This window comes from Kryptolebias marmoratus, linkage group LG10 (genome assembly GCF_001649575.2).
Source record: "Kryptolebias marmoratus isolate JLee-2015 linkage group LG10, ASM164957v2, whole genome shotgun sequence".
Lineage (NCBI taxonomy): Eukaryota > Metazoa > Chordata > Actinopteri > Cyprinodontiformes > Rivulidae > Kryptolebias > Kryptolebias marmoratus.
Window position 1 is genome coordinate 2,544,221 of NC_051439.1, and position 22,691 is coordinate 2,566,911.

At 37.8% G+C, this 22,691-nt stretch overlaps 1 protein-coding gene across 10 annotated transcripts in view; it reads left to right on the forward strand.

The window, feature by feature from the left end:
- Positions 1 to 22,691, forward strand: part of tnika (TRAF2 and NCK interacting kinase a) — a 101,066-nt gene that overhangs the window by 72,368 nt on the left and 6,007 nt on the right. The window contains exons 12-36 of one of the 10 annotated variants that reach the window (XM_037977654.1): positions 686 to 884; positions 2,519 to 2,626; positions 3,990 to 4,076; positions 5,471 to 5,662; positions 5,985 to 6,395; positions 10,924 to 11,088; positions 11,566 to 11,808; positions 12,003 to 12,109; positions 12,276 to 12,391; positions 13,917 to 14,014; positions 14,133 to 14,156; positions 14,492 to 14,500; positions 14,955 to 15,023; positions 15,462 to 15,568; positions 15,766 to 15,877; positions 16,560 to 16,709; positions 16,814 to 16,913; positions 17,008 to 17,178; positions 18,346 to 18,489; positions 18,629 to 18,763; positions 18,999 to 19,099; positions 19,259 to 19,408; positions 20,307 to 20,312; positions 20,941 to 21,100; positions 21,472 to 21,611. In XM_037977654.1, the coding sequence (XP_037833582.1) occupies positions 686 to 884; positions 2,519 to 2,626; positions 3,990 to 4,076; positions 5,471 to 5,662; positions 5,985 to 6,395; positions 10,924 to 11,088; positions 11,566 to 11,808; positions 12,003 to 12,109; positions 12,276 to 12,391; positions 13,917 to 14,014; positions 14,133 to 14,156; positions 14,492 to 14,500; positions 14,955 to 15,023; positions 15,462 to 15,568; positions 15,766 to 15,877; positions 16,560 to 16,709; positions 16,814 to 16,913; positions 17,008 to 17,178; positions 18,346 to 18,489; positions 18,629 to 18,763; positions 18,999 to 19,099; positions 19,259 to 19,408; positions 20,307 to 20,312; positions 20,941 to 21,100; positions 21,472 to 21,611 (3,304 nt within the window). The remainder of the gene's footprint in view (positions 1 to 685; positions 885 to 2,518; positions 2,627 to 3,989; positions 4,077 to 5,470; positions 5,663 to 5,984; positions 6,396 to 10,923; positions 11,089 to 11,565; positions 11,809 to 12,002; positions 12,110 to 12,275; positions 12,392 to 13,916; positions 14,015 to 14,132; positions 14,157 to 14,491; positions 14,501 to 14,954; positions 15,024 to 15,461; positions 15,569 to 15,765; positions 15,878 to 16,559; positions 16,710 to 16,813; positions 16,914 to 17,007; positions 17,179 to 18,345; positions 18,490 to 18,628; positions 18,764 to 18,998; positions 19,100 to 19,258; positions 19,409 to 20,306; positions 20,313 to 20,940; positions 21,101 to 21,471; positions 21,612 to 22,691) is intronic. The other 9 variants (XM_037977656.1, XM_037977660.1, XM_037977655.1 and 6 more) reach the window with 9 other exon arrangements.

Sequence of the window (22,691 nt, forward strand, 5' to 3'; positions counted from 1 at the left end):
TAAATTTGAGATTTTCATTTGTTGTCATTTGTAATCATCAAAATTAAACGAAATAAACATTTGAAATATATGAGTTTGTATGTAATGTATGAATATAATATACAAGTTTCACTTTTTAAATGGAATTACTGAAATCAATCTACTTTTTCACGATATTCTAATTTTATGACCAGCACCTGTATATGCTTGGGGTCAATGCTGTTTTGAAAATTAAAATTCCTTTTTATCTTCAGCTTTCTGGCAAAAATCTGAAGGTTTTGGGCCAATATGAGCAGGTATTTGGAACTGTTCATCATTCCATTCACCTTGACTAACATCCCTGTTCTAACTGAAAAAAGCAACCATACAGCTTGATGCTGCCACCACCATGTTTCACTGTGATTATGGCATTCTTTTGGTTACCCTGTCTTTTTATATCTACTGTAGATAGTGTTTGCATAAACTGCTTGAAATTTTTAAGACTGGAGTTGTTTTGGCCACTTTGATCTTGGCCATGCTCGAACTAGCCATTAGCTCATCAACCCAGTCAGAACTGGAAGTCATTCAAAAATCTATCTAGAGCAGGTAAGAAATAAAGTTTTTAGACCTTTCCACAGAATTCCCCTTCAAAAGGTTTGAATTATTCTTTTAATTCCCAGCATGTATTTGACACCTCTTTGCTGATTCAGAAAAATGTTACTTCCAGCGTTATAATTGATATGAGTGGGGACTCAACCCTAAGGCAAGACTTCTGGCGCCTCCAGAATGCCAAAGAGAAGCGTTCAGACGAAATGAGGCGACATCAGCTGGACCAACAGCAGAACGAGGAGCACAAGCGCCTACTGTTGGCTGAGAGACAGAAACGCACCGAGGAGCAAAAGGAGCAAAGGAGACGACTGGAAGAGGTGAGGGAGATGATGTCAAAGATGCACTCTACACTAGGGGTTCTCAAACTTTTTATTTTAAGGTCCTAATCTAGATTCTAGATAAGGTCAAAGGTCCAGAAAGAGTAGCGATAAACCCATCTCTTTTCTAACCCCAGCTGGTCAAATCAGATGGCCGCCTGTCCTAAGCCTGGTTCGGTTGGATGTTTCTTCCTGTTAAAATGGAGTTTTTTCTTTCCACTGTCGCCAATGGAAAGATGGGGGACTGTGATGAAGTAAAGATTAAATGCAATCTGCTGGCTTCCTTTTTACTATTTGGCTTTTTATGATGTATGTGAATGTTTTTGTACAGTCCTATGAGACTACTTTTGTTGTGACTTGTCACTATACAAATAAACCAAAATAATTTTAATTGAAATTCACTTACAACTTAGAACCAGAGCAATTTCTTTGCTTCCAATTATTTGCTTGTAAACCTGAACAGGTCCAACTTATTTTTCATACCTCAACAAAATTTAAAAAGTCTTTGTTTTCACACAAGAAAAAACATATTAAACTGTACCTAAAGTCAACTAGAAAAATTTAATTTGTGAATGGTGGCTGCTGAAAACTTATCTGACGTTTTCAAGGATTTGAAGAGTTTTATTTCAGAAAAAAAGTGAATAAAGTTAAAATTTCAAAAAATATAAAGTTTACTGTAACCAAAGGTTATAGCCATGATGTCTTGAACAAGCTGAACATTTTGGTAAATGAATGGTTAGAATAGCTTAAAGTATGCTGAAGTAGTTGCAGTCCAATAAATGTATGCAATAAACTATATAGGAAAACTATATAGGAAACCAATAGTGTGAGTGCTAGCTTAGTATCTTCTGCCATCAAGGACCTACATAAACTGCATCACAAAATATGTTATCACAAATGGAGTCACAAACCTAAATGTTAATTTGTTATTTATTTAATTGATTGATGAGAATAATAACTGTCACCAATAAGTTAATGAGGACATGGCTGCATATTCTATAAAAACAAACAAAATTAAAAAAAAATAAAAACATTCCTTGAAGAAATCATACTCCCCACCACTTCTTTTACCCAGGTTTTAAAAAAAGATCATCTTATGTTGTGAAATGATGAAGTTAAAGGCATATTGGTCAAATTTTGTAAATAACGCAATGGGCAATTTCATGTGACATTTTGACATCTCACGCTCAGAGTATGTGTTGTGAATTACACCCAGCTACTAACACATACATTTTTACCTCAGTATTTATAAAATTGACTGATTTATAAACAGTTTTGTGTTTGTTCAGATCACTCAGCAGTGAAAGTCATGTTAAATTGGATTGACTACATAAGGTAGTCAGTTGCAGTTGTAGATGTACATTCAGTAATGACTTTGGTGAAACTTTCATTAAAATTGGTCCAGTTATTAATGAGATTTGTTGCTAAAACAACAAAAACAAATACATTCAGACATGAGCAAAACCATTGTTGCCCACTCACCATTGGCAGCAAGTTACAATGTGCATTCATCTTAAATTAAGGCGTTCTGTTTTGCAGTAGCCTTTGTTGAGGATGGTGTTGTACAGAAACAGACTGTTGGTTGTTTGGTTGTAATTCTCTGCCTTCATGGACTTCTGTTCTTCTGTCAACAGCAGCAGCAACGAGAGCAATTGATGAGGAAAATGGAGCAGAAGAAACCCACCTTTGTGGACATACAGCCACGCAGAAATGAGGAGAGGTGGCATTCAGATAGAGAGCAGGTTGACATATTTTTAATATTTAGATTTTATTATATTCAAATTATTGTTTATGATTTTGATCCTTACTGTCATCTTGAGGGACTGTCATGATGGGTTTTTTTGGATTGTTTGTTCCTTTAGCTCAGTTAGTATTTTTTTCTCATTATTCAGCTGTCCCTCATTTACTCATTAGTCTCAGCTATTTCCATTTTGTTATCAGTTCTCCCAGTCTACTTAAACTACTGGTTCTGTCAGGGTTTGTTGTGAGTAAGGACCCAAGGATGCAAACTAACTCAAAGACTTAATGAACAACAATGGATTTCATTATCAAAAAACAAAAAGCTGGTGAGGCAGTAGACAAACGCAAAAGCAACAACACCAAAAGGAGCATGCAAGGGAAAAGACAGGCCAACAAACAGTATGATGAACTGATGAGTAAATGTTGAACCGGTAGTGATAACAAACAGAGACAGCTGAGACAAATGAGGTGAGGACATCCCCAACTAAGACAGTGAGATTATTTAGGTAAATCAGCAGCTTTCTGAAACAAACTTCCATTTTGTGTAAGCCAGCCCCCTTTTCTATGAATTCTATAGAATGCAGAACCTAAAAGTTTTATGTTCTGTGGAAATGTTATGAACAATTAATATTTTGCCTGTTGTAGATAGCTATTTAAACAACCTGTATTTATAGTGCTTTTTAAATGGTAGCTGTCTACTGTGGTCTTGGCCCAGTAGAGTCCAGAGTCCATAAGTCCAGCTGTTCGCTCATTAATCAAATTGTCAGAATTAAATTCTTTTTCTCCAAACCAAGCTCATTCAAAGAGCTATCTACAGGTAAGATATTAACTGTTCATAATCTTTCTACAGACCTCTTGCTTTGCTTTAACTGTCTTGTTGAAATCATTGAACATGTTTAAGTTTTTAAAATATAACTCAATATTTTGTCTAATTTAGCTGTAGGATCATTGTACTAAATGAAATTTCCCTTTTAAATAGATTTGATTGTTTTTGTCTATCTCAATATTTAAAAAAATGTTTGCTTTTGTCCTCTGAAAGAAATTAAACTGCTGTTGAAATTTGTATTTGATTTATTGACCTTGTTCTCTTTTTATTATTACTACTGATTTCTGCTTTTTTACTGATTTGGAAAGATTTCCTCCAACTTGCTGCTTATTTCCCTATGTGTATTTGTGTGTGCGCATACGCACGTGTGTGTGTGTGTTATTACAAGTATATGAGTACACTGCCTTCCTCACTTTGTCTGTCTTCATGCTATCTTCTCTTTCACAGCCACCGCAGGTTACCTTCTCTGTTTCTGTTTTTCTCACGCTGTCAAATTTTGTCAAATTATTTCTCTCTCCTTGTGCTGACATGATGCTCAGGAGTATATTCGTAGACAGCTGGAAGAGGAGCAGAGGCAGTTAGAGATTCTCCAGCAGCAGCTACTACAGGAACAGGCATTATTACTGGTAACCATAGCTCTCCTTTTACTGCTGTGGTCCCCATCCCCACTGCATGCACCTGACAGCTGAACAAGAGGATTTTGACTGACAGGAAATCCACAGTCTGAGCGCCTCAGCTTGTTTGCTGTAGATTTGATGAAAACAAAGTTGAGGCTAATGCCAGTATTCAAATTTATTTTAATTACTGATTGCATGTTCAGTGGTATTAAGTTGGTTGGATCTTAAAAGATTCAGAAGAAAGTGCAAAAGTACTCAGAGAGAATGAAACATGGTTGTTTTCCACAGCACCCAAGTCAACAGTTATGTTTTATGAGTATTGTAATATACAGCAACATGTTTTATTTTATTATCCTTGCCTTTCAGTGAAATAGATTAGCTATATTGTAAGGTAAAAAGAATGAAGAGACTGAAAAAAAGCTTTTGAGATCCTACACAGTAACCATACACACCAAAATCTTTGACTTTTTTATGTTTGTCACAGTGCTGCGAGTCTTCAGTTCATCATACCTCATAGTCTTGTTTGGGTATTCCAGTGTCTAATTAGTGTTTCTATTATGACTTTTGAGACCGTTATAAATAAATCTGACAGTAGCAACAGGATTTTGTCTACAGTTCTTTGGAGAACAGAACTTTTGAGAGTGGAGTTCTCCTAATCTGTCAATTTCTTTACATAGGATCTTAAATTAATATGTAAAAACAATTTATTCTGTGTAAACTGGTTGAGTTCAGTGCTGTGCTAGTAGTCCTACTAACTATTTTGAGAGAAAATTTGTTGCACAGAGTTTTTGAAAAAAAAAAAAAAATCAAAATTCAAGCGGCAAGACTGCGAGCATCTGCGACTCGCATGAGGAAACTGGGAACCCTCTTGAGAGCTTTTGGACTCATAAATGGCTTTTGCCAACTAATCCCAAATGTCGCAGCCAATTTTTTAAAAGTAGATCATCTTTATAACTGTTAGCTACTGCCACACTAAATTTTGGCTCAATCTCTATAAAATTGTTGTAGCTTTTTTGTATGTTTTCTAAGGTCGACTAGCTGTGGTGGCCATCTTGAGTCAAGTTGACTCCCATAATTAGTGAATAGTAGATGTACATAAGATGTCTTTATAAGAGTTAGTCCAGTGGTTTATGAGAGATTTTGCTAACAGACAGCAAAATTACACGATCCATTGCCTTCATTGCAATAATAAATAAAGTAGTTTTCTCTTTTCAGTGGATCAGTAGTGCTCAATAACTGATGGCTTGCTTTGGTGTTTACCGTTTCCTGTTCCTCATCCTTTTCTTATCCTATCCAGTTTTTTCATACTTCCTTTCTTTTTAAACCAACCAGCATTGTTTTTGCCAAACTCGTCTCTAGTCTTTTATTCCTTTCGTTCATCATCTGCCTTTCTCTCTCTCCAGGAGTACAAGCGTAAACAGATCGAGGAGCAACGACAGGCAGAGCGTCTACAGAGGCAGCTTCAGCATGAGCGAGCCTTCCTGGTGTCTCTGCAGCAGCAGCAGCAGCAGGAGGGAAGGCAAACAGAGAAGAAACAGCTTTTCCACCTCAAGGATATCAATAAGCCTAATGACAAGCCTGCCTGGGCTAAGGAGGTAAGTTCCAGCATGCAAGATGAGATTTCCAAAGACATGCATGCTCATATGTTTATACATGTGTTGTTTTTATTATTGTGAGGCAAGTTGTGCACCAAATATGTATATGTCCAGAAAAGTCCTAAATGTTGACTTTAACCAGTAGCTTTTTTCTGTTGTGAATTATACAACTGGTTTGGTTATTTATACTAGTTCTAATACAGAAAGCATTGCATGACCTCTCAATTTGAAACTCATGCTGCAAAATAAATGTTGTTGCTTTGATAATAACACACTGTGTTTGTTGGGCTACTATTTACACATATCTGAATCTGATTCCTAGGTCCAAGGCCCATGTAACCCTAAAGTTTTCGTCAACCATGTCAAGCCACCTTCAACCACTACCTCTCCTTCCTCTCCTGGCCAACTCAAAGCTCAGGCACCTAAGCAAACTCCACTTAAACCCATCTCTGTTAAGGTCTCCAAAGTATGCATTACAAAAGATAAACCCCCGAATCAGCAGGCCAAATGTGAGAAACCAGGACAAGTGGGTCAGAGCCCATCACATGTTCAGAAGCAGAAGAATACTTGCAACGGGCCCAATAAAGGACCGCTTCTGATCCCTAAAGTGACTGTTTCTCCTAGCCCTGCTAATCAGTTTAAAAAAGGTCCCAAGTCTCAGCCTTCTGGGCCTGGACAGGTCCAGATTCCAATGTGCGGATCTAACCCTACCTCTTTTCCTGTGGGCAAACTGGTTAGTCCTGAACCTCGCCGTACAGCACACTCACCCTGTCGTAGAATAGATGTAGAAACAAGTCCTAAAAAACAAATTGGGTGGCAAAAACTGTTAAGACAAGCTGTCAGCCACGAGAACTTGAAAGTGCTCTCAAAATCTGAGGGTAGTGAGCAATCTGACCTCTTATCTCAATCCTTCCCCTTCCATTTAGCCCACCCTAAACAAAGACACTCCTACTCAAATACAGAATACTTTGACAATCTTTCTTCACCCTGTCTTCTTCCTCTTTCAGCCCAAACTAAAAAAAGCTCCTCACTTCTTGAAGTCCATGACCACTTCTCAAACCCCCCTTCTCCTTCAGCCCAGCCTAGACGAAACTCTGCCATTGTCTACAGCAGTGGTGGTTTTCTCCAAGTTCCTAAATACAATCCCAAACTGGACTCATCTAAAAATATTCAAAAGCATTCCCGCTCCTGTGAAAATATCTTTCCAGTCTCTCAAAGTTCTCCAGTTCAGATAACCGTTGTTCTTCGTCCACCCCCAGAAGTCACACACTCTCAAAGCACCTCATCTCCAAAATCACAATCCAGCAGTCCGCAAAGCCCTAGAGCTCGGATACTAAAATAATTCATTGGAGAAAGGTAGACCTTACTTCAAAATACATGTATATTATGGTGGACCAAAAGCAACATAATCAAAAATAAAAGCAGAAATATATATATATTGCTTTTGCCTTTTCCTTACACATGTGTTTCCTCAAGTAATGTTTGTATTTTGCTTTTGCATTTTCCTTACACATCTCTGCCTCCTCTTTAATCACTGTGTGCATTTCCACCTCCTCTTTAATCACTGTGTGCATTTCTGCCTCCTCAGTATGCAAATGAGGAGGCTGTCTTTTTGGTCCAGCTCCTCTCCTATTGGTCAATAACCAGGAAGGAGCAGGATCGATGTGCAGATCGATTGTTCATGCCTGCGCTCTTGGACGTTTCAAGAGAATGCCTCATTTGAGAGGAAGTGAAGTCTAGCAGAGATGTCTCAGACAGCTGCAGAAGAGTTAAGGCATTTTTTCTGTTCTCCACCTTATTGACCAGCATATCAAGTTCTGCCTCTGTGAAATTTAGCTTCTTTGCTCTTTTCTTCATGGTTGCCTTGGTAACCATGAAATAACATTTCACGCCATATAGCTGATCAATATTATTTCATGGTTACCAAGGCAACCACGGAGAAAAGAGCAAAAAAGCTAAATTTCACCGAGACAGAACTTGATATGAGTGCCGAACTGATACCATTTGAAAGGACGGAGAGTGTCGTTCTGAAAAGTAATCGGGTGCGGCCCCGTGAGGGAGCGTGCACGGGTGTGAGGGGTATTAAAGCGCGCCTCCTCTGCACTCTAGGGGTTTGGAATGGGAAACGATAAATAGTCATCACTGACTATGTTGCTGTCAGCTAAGCTAGCAACGGGCCTTAACTCTTCTGCAGCTGTCTGAGACATCTCTGCTAGACTTCACTTCATCTCAAATGAAGCGTTCTCTTGAAATGGCCAGGAGCGCAGGCATGAACAATCGATCTGCACATAGGTCCTGCTCCTTCCTGGTTATTGACCAATAGGAGAGGAGCTGGACCAAAAAGACAGCCTCCTCATTTGCATACTGAGGAGGCAGAAATGCACACAGTGGTTAAAGAAGAGATGGAAATGTGTAAAGAAAAGGCAAAAGCAAAATATAAACATTACTAGACGGAAACACGTGTAAGGAAAAGGCAAAAGCAAAATATATATATTTATGCTTTTATATTTGATTATGTCACTTTCGGTCCTATGTAGTATATAGATACACAAACACATAAATACACAGTGCCTATAAAAAAATATTCAACCCCTTGGATGTTTACCCTTTACATGATGTTATAAATCAGTCATAGTCAATATAAACAGGCATTTTTTTAAAAAAAGAAAAAAATATTTTTTTGACTAGAGTTTGCCTTACAGCATGTGGAAGACTCCATGATCAAGTGCTTCTCAGCAGCTGGCTCTAGTTGAGATTTTAAGTTTTTTTCCCCATAAAACCTAGACTGGTGAAGAACCGGGGAAACAGTTGTATGTATAGTCTCTCCCATCTCATCGGCTACAGCTTGTAACTCTTTCATATCAGTCACAGGTGCCTTGGTGGTCTCTCCCACTATTCTCCTTCTTGCACAGTCACTGAAGTTTGTGACGATGGCGTGCTCTTGGTAGATTTACACGTCCCATATTCCTTCCATTTCTTGATGATGGATTAAACCCCTAGGGATATTTAGGGCCTTAGAAATTCTTTTGTATTCATCCCCTGACTTGGATATTTAAATACTCTCTACTTTGAGTTGAATACGGACTGTCACATTAAAGAGGGTGAATTTTTATGCAACAACCTATTTGACATTGCATATTTCTATTTAACTAGCATTACCTTGTACTTTTCATGTTGTTATTGAAGAGGGGTTTTATTTTTGAAAATGTTTTTGTCAAAAATGTCAATTTATATTGACCATGACTGATTTATAATAGCGAAAATGGTAAAACATACAAGAGGGTGAATACTTTTTATAGGCACTGTACATAAAGATTTGTACTTCTGCATTTGTGACTGGTACCATAAAGGAGTGATCTAGGCACCCACTCAAAATTCAAATAGTCTCAGAATAATAGATTGTGAAATTTTTTTCTCCATCAAGGCCTAGATCTTCTCACAAAAGTGGAAGTACAAGAGGATACACACTGCACATAAATATAAAATAAATTGTAAATATGAAAACAAGACATTTATCTTTACAAGCTCTATATGTTTAATTTAACTTAAACGTTTAGTTAAATCTGTTTGGGATTGCTCTTATTTTGTACTTAAAATATTCTGAATTGAGATTGAGCTCCAGAGGTGAGATTCAGCCTAAAATCAGCCTTACTCACAAATTTTAACTTCAGCTGTTACCAGTTCTTATCCCGGAAGGCCCATTAAACCTTCATCTACACTTACCCCATAGTACCTCATGGGGAACCCATTCCCCTGCACACTGGCTAGGATGACATCAAGGAACCCATCCATCCCAACATTTTTCTTTTAGGTCAGTCAACCACCTAATCTGATTGCCTTTTGGTGACTGGTGTACGCCAGGTGGTGGTGGATTTTATCTACAAAACAGGGTCCTCGGAAGATACCTTTTTTGGTCCATCTGTTCTCCCTCTTTGGCTTTTATAGGGTTTCTCCGTGTACAGCAAATAATTTTCTTTAATTTCTTCATAGAGGGAAAAGGTTTTTGGGTGGTAAACTGCTGACAAACCTGAAAATGCAAAGATTTTTTAAGCACTACCCAAAAGCTTATTTCCTTTGTAGAAGGACTATACTAACATCAAACTTTCTTCCAGGTCATTGTTTATCCTAACCTTAAACTTAACCTAAAACTGCATTCACAGTTCAACCTTGACTATAATTGCAGCATTATGTCTTCTAAACCATGATTTCTTTTTTTTTTGCACATTGTGTAATTCATCTGTACATTAGTTGTATTTTGTGTGAACAAAATACAAAATGTTTCAAAACTTTTCTGCCACTGTTGGTGCAAAAATTTCTAGTTCATTTCTTGTAGTTTCTTGAGGACTGGCAGAGTTTGGCATAGTTGTTTTCCCAGGTCATAAATTGAGTATTTTCCTAGATATGAACTCATGTAGCATAACAGAAAACCCTCCACATGGGATAGAATTACCTGCAAATGCATGTTCACCTGGGAGCTTTTTAAGCTATGCCCTGTTGAGCCACAACTCAGCCTTCTAGCTGCTGTTGAATAGATTGTCTAGAATGTGATTTTGGCAGATGGGAGCTTTCCTTGAAGCCCTCTGTTGGTGCACAGCGGATAATCTGATTATCAGATTACAGCATCAAGAAGAGCTTTCTGCCTTTTTCCACACAGACATGTTGTGCATCTATGCATTTACTCCCATTTTTTGTGGAAAAAGGCACTTAAATTTTTATGAACATTAGTGATAACAAACAGCATTGAGATCCAAAACTCTGATTCCTGCTGAAGAAGATTTAGGGATCATTCTCAACCTTTTTCTGCTGCCATGAGACAATTTTACTCCTCAGCTGTATGTGGGACACACAACAACACACAATTAGATGGAAGAAACTTTAGCAGATGGTGATGAAAACTGCCTCAGCGCCACCACCTTGACAGTTAAGATTTTATGTAACGTCTGATGAGGGTTTCATTGGAATTTTGGATGAGCTCGAGATGGTTCAAACAAGTTACGACAAGAAATTAAGGGTTTCCAGTGAATAGCTCACCAACACTGTGTTTTAAGATATGTCATTAAAAACAGGAAAATCCAGCTAACAGTACGGTAAAAGGCCTGTGGTTGTTGTCCCACAGAAGTGAGAGATTTTAAGACTGTCTTGTGGCTCATGGAAGTGCATGGGGAGTTGGGTGGAGGGTGAGATCTGCTGTGGGTGAAACATGGTGTCTGGCTGTGCTGTGTGCTGAGCTGTGAGTGACAGAAGTATGTGGCCTGCCTCAGGTGGAGGAGCGATCTAAGATGAACCGGCAGAGCTCCCCAGCGCTACAGCACAAAGTGTCAAATCGCATCTCCGACCCCTCCCTCCCTTCCCGCTCCGAGTCCTTCAGCAGCATAGGCATACAGCCTGCACGCACCCCTCCAATCCATCGCCCAGTTGAGCCACAGGTGTGTGTGACCGGGTATTCGTGACTAAAAGGAAGCGCTTGAATGTTTGTTTGTTTGTTTGTTTGTTTGTTTTTTGTGTGTGTGTGTGTGTGTGTGTGTTTCATTGAAATAAGTACACACCTTGTTTTCTTTAAAATTTCCACTTAAAGTCAGTCCGTAATTGTGAATTTTTTGTTTTGTTTTTTTGTGTGTTCTTCCTTCTAAACCTATTTTTATCTTTGTCCCTGTCACATATTCACACCACTGCTGTCTTTCTCCATGCAAATATCCATTTCCTCATTGACGTATTCTGTTCCTTATATATCGTCATTTGTTTTCTTTATTATTTCTTTCCTTTAATCACCTCCTTCTTGTATTCTCTTTTCTTCAAATTCTATGTCATCATCTACTGCATATTGCCATCTGTAACTGCCCCTGCCACCATCCCCCATCCACCTCACTTGTTACCCCTCACCCCCCAATCTTTCCTTTCTTCAGATGGCTCATCTCATTTCTGTGAAGACCCACTCTAGCTCCATGTCTAGCTCTCAGTCTCCGCAGGACCAGACAGGCTCAGCTCTGAGTGAGGGCATCGACGTGGCCTTGCCAAAGCCCGAGATGCCCCATCAGAACTCTGACCCCACTGCAAACACCCCGGGACCATCACAGCGGATCGCAGACAGGGAGGAACGCGAGCGGGACAGGACTACCTGGCTTAGAGAGGATGACTTCCCACCCAAAGTTAGTGTTGAAGGACTAAAAATCCATGACTCACTTTTTTTCCATTTATTTTAATTAAGACTGTTGATTTTATGTATTGCAGAGTAGTTAAATGTCTAAATTTTTGTGTTTAAACAAAAACAGATAGGAAACATGCTGTTTACCTTTTACCAATAGAAGAAGAAACCAATTGGCATGACTTTTTAATATCCTAGGTTCCTCAGAGGACCATTTCTATTTCTCCAGCCCTTGTTAGAAAGAACTCCCCTAATGGAGGCGTTGGTCTGGCCCCTCGCACAGGTTCTCAGTTCATACGGTCCAGGTAATGACCAATGTAGCAAACTTGCTTTGACTGAGCTGCTACTTTTATTATCACTTTGTTTGTACAAAGTTTTGTTAATCTTTAAGTTTAATAGATTTGAAATATCTCCAGACTTCACAAACTCTGTTTTTGACACTTCTAAGAACATGTTTTCTTTTTGTCACAGTAATCCCGACCTGAGGCACTCAGGGCTTTCTCTTGATGCCATGTTGCAGAGAAGTTCCTCCAACTCGTCATCCTCCTCCTCTCCTTCATCTCAGGGAGGCTCAACTGAGAGGAAAGGTATATTTTTAAAGAGAAGACTAAAACATAGTCCTTCTCTGGCATCTAAACATGCACATGTATGTATTAGCTTTTCTGCAAACCCTTTAAATGCTGTCCAGGTCCATAATCTTGGTGGAAAGACAGACAGAAACCATAAAAAAACATAATTTTATCTGGGTTTAGAGGATTTCAGCATGATATTGTTAGTTTCAGTTCTGTTCTTATCAGCTTCTCTGAAGTAGCCTGTTGCTCTCTGTCTCTGGAGAGATACAGGAGAGGGAAATTTCTGTAAGTGCCTAACAAATGGCCAGGGAATAGCTAAGACATGCACAGAACTATCTGACACACAAATTGCAGCACTATAAGGAGTTGAAGTGCAGATGAATTTTCTCAGATGTTTGGTGGGAGTTATAGTTTACAATAATGTTCAAAGCTGATGGCACCCATTTCTAACAGTGTGACTGATAGAATTAATGCTGAGTGAAGCATACAAATAGTTGCAGATATAGTTATTGTATGACATAAAATTTAATGTAGAAGAAATTTAGAAAATTAAAGGCCTAGCATTCCCTAAAGGAATGCATTTTGCTCGCCACCTTTGATGGCAGAGTTTTAAACTAAGATCATCTTATGATGAGAAAAAAAGAAGTTATAGTTGCTTTGGTAAAACCTTATAAATTATGGCATGTGTGATCTTCTGTAATATTGTGAGATCTTATAAAAAATGTATTAGTACTCAGATTATGTGTTGAGGCTAACTTTTAGCTGTTACTAGATCAAACTTTGCTTCAGTACATGTAAATGTGACTATAATATACCCATTTTTGTGTTTGCAATGTTTGATTAGCTGTGATGGCCATCTTAAATTAAATTGACTTCAAAAGTTAATCAGTTGTACATGTTAAATCAGAGAGTTTCATTAAAATCTGTCAGGTGTCTTATGAGATATTTTGCTAACAGACAGACAGTGTTGACTATAATAGTTAACATCAAAGTTTTAATCAGTGATTTTGTGCAATGCATAGTGCTCCATCTATGTTTTAAGTACACTTTCAGCTACTACCGTAACAAATTTTAGCTGCATAATTGTACAACTTGCAATTTTTGTGTTTGCTAACATCTATTAGCTGTGGCAACCATCTTAAATTAGGCTAACCCCAAAATCTGTCCATTGATTTATGAGATAATTTGCTAACAGACAGCCTGTGTTGACCACAATAGTTAATGTCAAAATTTTATAAACAGATTGTACAATCATTTAGGTCTCTGTGTTGGAGATGACTTTCATCTACTATCACCCTAAATTGTAGCTTATCCTTAAAATTGACCAAGTTATAGCAGTTTTTGTGTTTGCTAAGATCACTTGTATTGACCCCAAAATTTAATCAGGTGGCCATGGATTACTTTCTGAGAGTTCCTTAAAATCCATCCATTGATTCATGAGATCTTTTGTTAACATGACAAACAATTGGGAGGTGGGCAATAACTATCCCTTAATTTTCCTGTGAACTCACACCTAATCTACATGTTGATGTGTTTCCAGGCCAGACAAAGCCGAGGGGATCCCCCCCTGGAGCCAACGAGGAGCCTAAAGCCAAACGCGAGGATGGCCGGGAATCAGCCAGACCCAGCAGACCTGCTGTCAGTTCAACACAGCCACACACATTAAATTTCTATCATGGCCTCCTCCTCTCTTTTTTTCTACTATTCACCTACTCTCTTTTCTTTCCCTGCCTCTCTATTTCCTTCCTGTCTTCAGAGCTATAAGAAAGCCATAGATGAGGTTAGTGACGTTCTAGTCCCCCTTTCCCCCATCCTGGTTTTCCTTTGCCTCGATCTCCAGGGCTCCTCTTCTTCTCCTGGCATGGTGGAGTTAGTTATAAAACATTTTGTGTCCTTTAACTCTGAAAAACCAGGGTGCAACCCGGATGACGATGCATGTGTTCTGTAACACACATGACTAAGCATTATTGTTTGTGTGTGACTGAAGGAGTTGGTGTGTATACAAGCATGTTTTGTGTGCAGGAGAAATTGTGTATGTAAGCTGAACTGCTAAAGACCTGAACAATATCTGAATTTTCTTTTTCCTGTTTCTTTGTTGTCATGGTTACTGTTCAGGAGGAGCTGGTAAGCCCACCATATATGATGGTCCTCTAGTCCCTGTTTGCATGGTTTGGTCCGATTCAGGGTCTGGGTGAAATAAATGGGGGAGGAACCAGTTGGCATGTGGATGATTGTTAGTGGTGGAGAAATGCTGCCTTCCAATGTGACATAAGCCTAGAATTCTCACAACTTTTGTTGGTAACTTAGGTGTTTACTCATGAGCGAATAACACTACTGATTGAGATAACATCTTTTATTAGAAAAATCTAAGTTCACTTAAAAACTCGGGCTAAAGCAGATGTTCTCAAATCAGCGCTTTTGTTCCAGGACACAGATGTTTGTGTCCTATGACATGTCCTACTCTTAAAACCCTTCTTGTCCTACTCACCTTCTTATGTAGTTTGTTTCTCTAGATTGATGACAGAACATTGTAAACTAAATGACTGTTTTTGTTTTCCTGTTCTGTCTCTTGTTGTAGGACTTAAGTGCCCTGGCTAAGGAACTCAGAGAACTAAGGGTCGAAGAAGGAACCAGACCTCCAGTTAAGGTACAGCAGCATTTGTTATAAAGATACTGATGAGTGAGACCAATTCTCTTCAGGCTGTAACTGCTCCATGAAGACCTTCATGAATTGTTATTTCAACCCCTCTGCAGTCACACATTGATCTGATCTGAAACTTTAAAATCCTCAAAAGGAAAGTTTGGTGATTATGTGATATATATTGATTTATGCTAAGTTTTTGTGCACCATCAAATGCCTGAAACTAGGAATTCCTTAAAAAATATTATTGGCCTGGACATTGTTGCAAAAGGAATATATGATGTATATTTAAACATCAAATCTGAATTCTTAAGAACATAACAAAATTGTCTTTCAGATTAAAATTAAATTTGAACCTAAATGCCACTCTGTGAAAAACTCTGACAGAATAGTTTCACAGAGAGTGTCATCCTTTTTAAAACATGAGGTTTGTTTGGCTTTAAGGTTACAGACTACTCCTCCTCCAGTGAGGAATTGGAGAGCAGTGATGAGGATGGCGAGGTGGTGGGGCATGATGGGACAGTTGCTGTTAGTGACATCCCCCGCATCATGTAAGCTCTCTGCTTTTATTTCTCTGTTTCTGTTTGTATCAGTCCAGTTGTCAGCTTTAATCTTATTTTAAGGCTATGTATCTATTTGGAATTTGTACCCTGTCAGAAGCTTATGGTTTATTCAGAAGTTGTTTGTAAGTGATCATGTCTGCTTGTATTGTGTGTGTGTGCATATCTTATGTGTGTGTATGTTACAGGCCAGCAGTGCAGAGCAGCAGTGAGTCTTACAGAGGCCTGGCAGAGGACGCCCTGGGAGATTCCTATAATAGCTCCAAGGACGGGACTCTAGTGATGAGAGAAGTGAGACATGTGAATACGCCCACAGACACACACATGCACACGCCCACACCCAAACATACACGTTACATACATATAAACAGAAGAAAATGTGAAAGTATTTCCAATTTATTATTTTTAAATTGCCCACTGCCAAAGACAAAAGGGCAATAATGGTTTTGCCTATGTCTATGAGTGTTCATTTGTCTGTCAGCAAAATATCTCATGAACCACTGAACAGGTTTTAATGAAACTTTCAGAAAGTAATCATTGCATGTACCTCTATACCTGATTACCTTATAGAGTGAACCTGATTCAAGACTGCCACTCCAATTAAGCAAAATTAAGAAACACAAAAATGGCTATAACTCGATTTACAGATATTGAGCTAAAATAGTAGCATAGAATCATCCCCAACGTTTACTTTGAGCACATTTTGCAAGATTTCGCAATATTGTACAAGATCACACATAAGGTTATGTACAAGGTTTGACCAATGTCGATGTCAGTTTTATTTATGTAGCACATTTAAAACAACAGTAGTTGACCAAAGTGCTTTACAATTTACGCCAACCATCAAACAGCTATAAGTCTGTCATTTCTCATCATAAGATGATCTTAATTGAAAGGTGGCAGGTGACAGGCCTTTTTTTATGTCTACTTGCATCACTTACAGTAAGCTCCCTTGATGTTAACTTGTATATCTGTCTTTCAGGCAGATGAGCGGAGGAGAGGTTGTCACGCTGAGAGTAACGGCTTTGGGAATCACAGTAACCATGGTAACCTCCCTGACCTGGTGCAACAGAGCAACTCTCCCACGGCCACGCCCACCTCAGCTCTGCAAGAACTAAGCAACATGGGGGAGGTCAGACTTGGACACCTCCTGTCTGTGCACTTTGAAACATCTAATATATGTATATTGCTGATTCATGTTGGCTACTGCTAAGCAATCCAGTCTGTGTTTTCTAGTTTGGTATTGGCGGATCAAAAGCGTCATTTACCCCATTTGTTGATCCACGGGTTTATCAAACATCTCCAGGTGAAAATGACATTGAGAACTCAACAGCAGGTAGAGTTTTGAATGACAAATTTTCCTTTTGTTTCAGTCAAGAGAAACTATCATGGTAATGATTTTGTGTACCATTATGGTTGTGTTCTTCCAGCCCTATTTGCCAATGAGCTGCTGAGGCAGGAGCAGGCCCAACTAAATGAAGCCAGAAAAATCTCAGTGGTGAATGTCAACCCGACAAACATCAGACCACACAGTGACACACCAGAGATCCGCAAATACAAGAAACGCTTCAACTCAGAGATCTTGTGTGCTGCACTCTGGGGTACACTGATCACTGTTTATCTGTTATATTATTATACAAAAGCATCCTCTTTCTGAAACATTTTATTATTGTGTTAATGCTGATTGACACAAGTCTGTTTTCCTGTTTTAAGTTTTTTGTAATCTAACCACTTTTGCATTCTTTGTGCTATTTTTAGTCATTTATATATCAAAACATTCATATCATTCAAAAGATGGGGGCTCTAATTTTTGTCTTTTGTAACTTTTATACCTTTCAAAATATTTAACTTACAATTATTTTCCTGCAGAAATACAAAGCTCTTCAAGTTAATTTTTGTCTTATTCTGCTTTTAGTTTTTTGCTACCATTCTTTTACTTTTAACCAACCTTTTGCTACATTTAGTTTAGGGATAGTTTTTTTTATTATTATTATTCTTTAAGTATGCCTTTTGCTGTTTTTATAGTTTAGCTAGCATTTTACTACTTTTAGCTTTTTAGTTCGTCTTTTGTTACTTTTTTCTAGCATTCTGCAACAATTAGCTTCTAGCCAGCCTTTTGGTACTTTTAGCTAGCTTTTTGCTACTTTTAGCTTTTTACGAATTTTTGTTAGCATTTTGCTGCTTTTAGTTTTTAGTTACCCCATATTTACTTGAGCTTTTAGCTGGCTTTTTGTCAATTTGGTTTTTAGTTATCCTTTTGTTACTTTTAGCTATTGACTCATGTTTTGCAACTTTTAGCTAGTGTTTTGCTACTTTTACCTTTTAGTTTCACTTTGGCTTCTTTACCTTTTAACTAGCCTTTTGGTACTTTTAGCTTTTATTTAACATTTTCTGCTTTAAGGTAGAATTTAGCTATTTTTAAGTGTTTAGCTAGCCTTTTGCTACATTTAGCCTTTGTTAGCCTTGTGTTACTTGTAGCTCTTAGAGAGTGTTTGGTAATTTTTAGCTAGTGTTTCACTAGTTTTGGCTTTTAGCTAGTGTTTTTATATTTTTTAGTGAGTGTTTTGCTCCGTTTTGCTTGTGTTTTTCTCCTTTTAGTTCTTACCTAGAGTTCTGCTTCTCTTTTGTTTTAACGGCTAAAGATGTTTCAGTCTCTTCAGCAAATTTCGTCAGTCATTCAGCATTTACACTGCATTTTCACAGAAAACACAATTTCTTTAGTTTCCATTTTTGTTTCCCCCTAACCTGTCTCCTGTGTGTGCATTCAGGTGTGAACCTTCTTGTAGGGACAGAAAATGGGTTAATGTTGCTTGACAGAAGTGGGCAGGGAAAAGTTTACAATCTGATAACCAGACGGCGCTTCCTACAGATGGATGTTTTGGAGGGAGTCAATGTGTTAGTCACCATATCTGGTAAATATAACATTTATCTACTGTACATGTCCATATCTAAACATGCATTTCAGTTTATGAATGTAGCATTTAGACATTTTGTGAATGTCACACATTTAAAATGTAAATTAGTTTGCTGTTGTTGCTTCTTCTCTCTCAGGGAAAAAGAATAAATTGCGAGTCTACTACTTGTCCTGGTTGAGGAACAGAATATTACACAATGACCCAGAAGTGGAGAAGAAACAGGGTTGGGTTACTGTTGGAGATCTAGAGGGCTGTGTGCATTATAAAGTTGGTGAGAACTTAAATTTCATAAATAATATTTTTCAAAAGCACAAAGTAAACAAAATTAGACAATTCAAAGTTTGATATTGTAAGTAAATTAAGTTTAACTACTAACAGATGTGTGTATGTACAGTATGTATGTATGCATAGTGTGAGTCAGGTTGTCTGAGAGTTTGAGAGAAACAAATATAGGCACTTTTAATTTGCTGAATTATTGAAATTGTATATGTTTTTTATGCTTCCAGTTAAATATGAGAGGATTAAGTTTCTGGTGATTGCACTTAAAAACTCTGTGGAAATCTATGCCTGGGCACCTAAACCTTACCACAAGTTTATGGCCTTTAAGGTACAGAAACATAAACCTGCTTTTCTTATAAACACATTACAATTAATATATTGCCTCTGATTAAAAACCTCTCTGTTTATCAAATAAAGAGAAATTTTCTTGAAAAGACATTCAGTTTTTTGGGTTTTTTTATCTTTCCTTTCTTTTTCTGACTTTTAGTCGTTTGCTGAGTTGCAGCACCGTCCTCAATTGGTCGACCTGACAGTAGAAGAAGGTCAGAGGTTAAAAGTTATTTATGGCTCCAGTGTGGGCTTCCATATCATTGACGTGGACTCAGGCAATCCTTACGACATTTACATCCCTTCCCACGTAAGTAAACAACCTGTTTTTTTTTGTTTGTTTGTTTGTTTTTAATCTTTAATAAACATGTTTCAGACCCTTTGTTAATGTTGTATGCTACTAGTCAGTGCCTCTTCTATTAAGGTCATCAATCCTAAAGAATCTGAAAACAACATCTTTGATTGCTTTAACTATGTAAGAGGTTTTATTATTATTATAATTATTATTAGATCTTAAAAGCAATCCCTCCCAAACTGTCTATCACTGTTTTAAATTAGTATCAGCTGTCTAAAAAAAAAAAAGTTAATTATGAAGTAGGTGGATTATTTGATGGAAATTAAATGTTAGTAGCTTATCAGCCATGACATCAATCATAGAGGACAGAGTATGGAAAAAAAGACAGAAGTTTTCATCTAGGCTAGGATAATGACTAGCCAAATAAGGGTCCATTTTAATTGTTTTTCAGGCTTATAAAGCATTTTTTTCTCAAAAACAACTGGTGTGAAAGAAAGCTATACAAGCTAATATTAAACAAAGATGTTGTTTGGCTGAGAAAACGGCAACAAACTAAACAAACAATGTCATGCAAAAGTATAGAGGTTCAATATTTGCTAATGTATTGTTTTTTCACACTGGTGTTGTTTTTGAAAAAGAATTGTTTTAGAATCCTGACAAACCGTATCAATGTACCCTGTTTGGCTAGCTATTAGCTAGCATGAAGTAGGACTTCTGGCCTTTTCTCCATAGCCTAGTTAGTACCTATGGCTGATAAGGTACGACCTATTGATAACTATTTGACAGAACATCACTTCAAAAATGACCAGACCAACTCTTTAATAAATGCAAATGGTCACTGTTTTTTTTTCTCTGTTTCATTCATGCTTCTTTTCTCTCTCCTTTCCAACCTTTCTTCCGGTGTGCCAAACAGATGAAGGTGACATGATGCCATCATCCATTTTAGACTAGATCATTCGATGTTTAGTACCCCCCCCNAAAAAAGTAGTGGATACAATGTTACATGTGTCTATGTGCAATTCAGTTCACTAGTGTAGCTATTAACACACTACTTAATCAGAAATCATTGTGTATGAGCAGATTTGTCTCACCCATGGTAGACATCACAATGCTCTTGAGAAAAAAAACAAGATGTCTGATCATCCAACATACCTCCTAGAATTAATTGTTCTATTTATTCTCTATGTTGATTACAGTTCACTCAGTTACTGTAGTATGAATACCATGAACCCATTAAAAGCACTTAAAGTTAATCACCCATCATCATCATCATAATCATGTTGTTGTTTTTTTACATAATACAGACAAATTATCTTCCCTAATGTTGGCAGAGGAAGCAGACGTGGGGCCCTTTTGTATTTTGAGCTGTTGTGAAAAACTGGTTTCTCATGGGCTGAGACAAGTTTCTACATGTTTGTAATGTTGATGTTTGTCAGCTTGTTCGCAGATTATAGTCTGCAGGCTGGTCACAGCAGAAGAAAAAACAAAACAAAACAAAGATCTACAGGGTTTATTTATTCTGAAATCTTTCCTTGTTTCCACATCAGATCCAGAGCCAGGTGATGCCCCACGCCATCGTGGTGTTGCCAAAGACCAATGGAATGGAGATGTTGCTGTGTTACGAGGATGAGGGTGTCTACGTCAACACGTACGGTCGAATCACCAAGGACGTGGTGCTACAGTGGGGAGAGATGCCTACCTCTGTTGGTATGTCTTGCTCAAATAAGTCCACTTTTACAAAACTATTATCACTCTTCTTTTTCCTTTGGTGGCAGGCAATAATGATTAATGATATTCTTGAAAATAGAAGTTTGATTGAAATCTGAGGCAGTCTCTGCAGATTAGTGTTATTTCTGTTGACCCTCCTGTTAAATTTGGTATATTTTGCTGCCCTCGTGTGGCAAACAGGGGAATTACAGCTGACGGATTTCATACTGGGCTTTAGGTTATCAAACTGACCAATTCTCATATTTATATATATATATGTATCAAAGGTTTAAATACATTGATTAGAATTGCTCAGTAAAATCTTTACAGAATCATAGAAGAACTTTTGTACTCTTTTTTTTTTTTTCCAGCCTATATCCATTCTAACCAGATTATGGGCTGGGGTGAGAAAGCCATAGAGATCCGCTCCGTAGAAACAGGCCATCTAGATGGAGTCTTCATGCACAAACGAGCCCAGAGACTCAAATTTCTGTGTGAGCGGAACGACAAGGTAATTACACTTTATGTCTTACTGACATAATGACTGATTGCTGCACTATTTTTGTAAATACAAAAACCCTTCCCAACCTGAAGTTAGGTACACATTGTACATATTTCACTGTTGATAACAGAAATACACAAATAACCAAGTCAAAGTGTCAAATAATTATCTTTAAAATGTGTTTGTAAAGATTTTTACAGACAGCTATTCCCTAGAATTATGGCTGCCAATGCAAAGGCAGTGAAGCAACTTTATTACTATTGTTCAAATTGTTTTGTCTTGTATCTTGTCACACAGCTTTGAAATAAAAACATGCAAAATATACACCAAAATATGGAATTTCATTTGGAATAGCATGCTATGACTTTTGGTAATAAAATGTAATAAATTAAATGTAGACTGTATGCATACCCAACCCTTATTAGGAGATTTATAGCTCAGACATCTTTCACAGTAGAAACATCAATAAAGGTTTGAACAGAAAGTTGGACTTCACATGTCTCAATTGGCATTTTGATATGTTTTATGGTTTTTGCACAGTCCCGGTTTATATTTTGTGATTTGTAAAGATTTTACCACAGAATGCTCCACTGATTGTTGATATTGTCACACACTAACGTTTGACCTGTCTAAAGTTTTCTTTATTTTTTTTATTTACTGTATTTTCCGGACTACAAGGCTCACTTAAAAGCCTTCAATTTTCTCAAAAAACGACAGTGCACCTTATAATTCGGAGAGCCATGGATATATATATATATAACCAAACCTTGTTTGGCCGGGCGACGTCTGAGCCGGCATGTGGTTCATATTAATCTCTCTCATGGTATGAGGTAGGCAGTACAGGGACCCAGACAGGATAGTTCAATTTCACTGTTGTATCTTTACACTGGCCTGGATTTGAACCCAGGTCTGCTGGGTGAAAGTCTGGTGACCTACCCATTGAGCTATCCAGACTGCAAAACCCAACACACCAACCTGTGCACGGCTTGGATTGATTACAAGAAAGCCTACAACTCAATGCCACACACTTGGATCATTGAATGCTTAGAGATGTACAACATCAACAGGACTCTAAGAGCCTTCATTGCA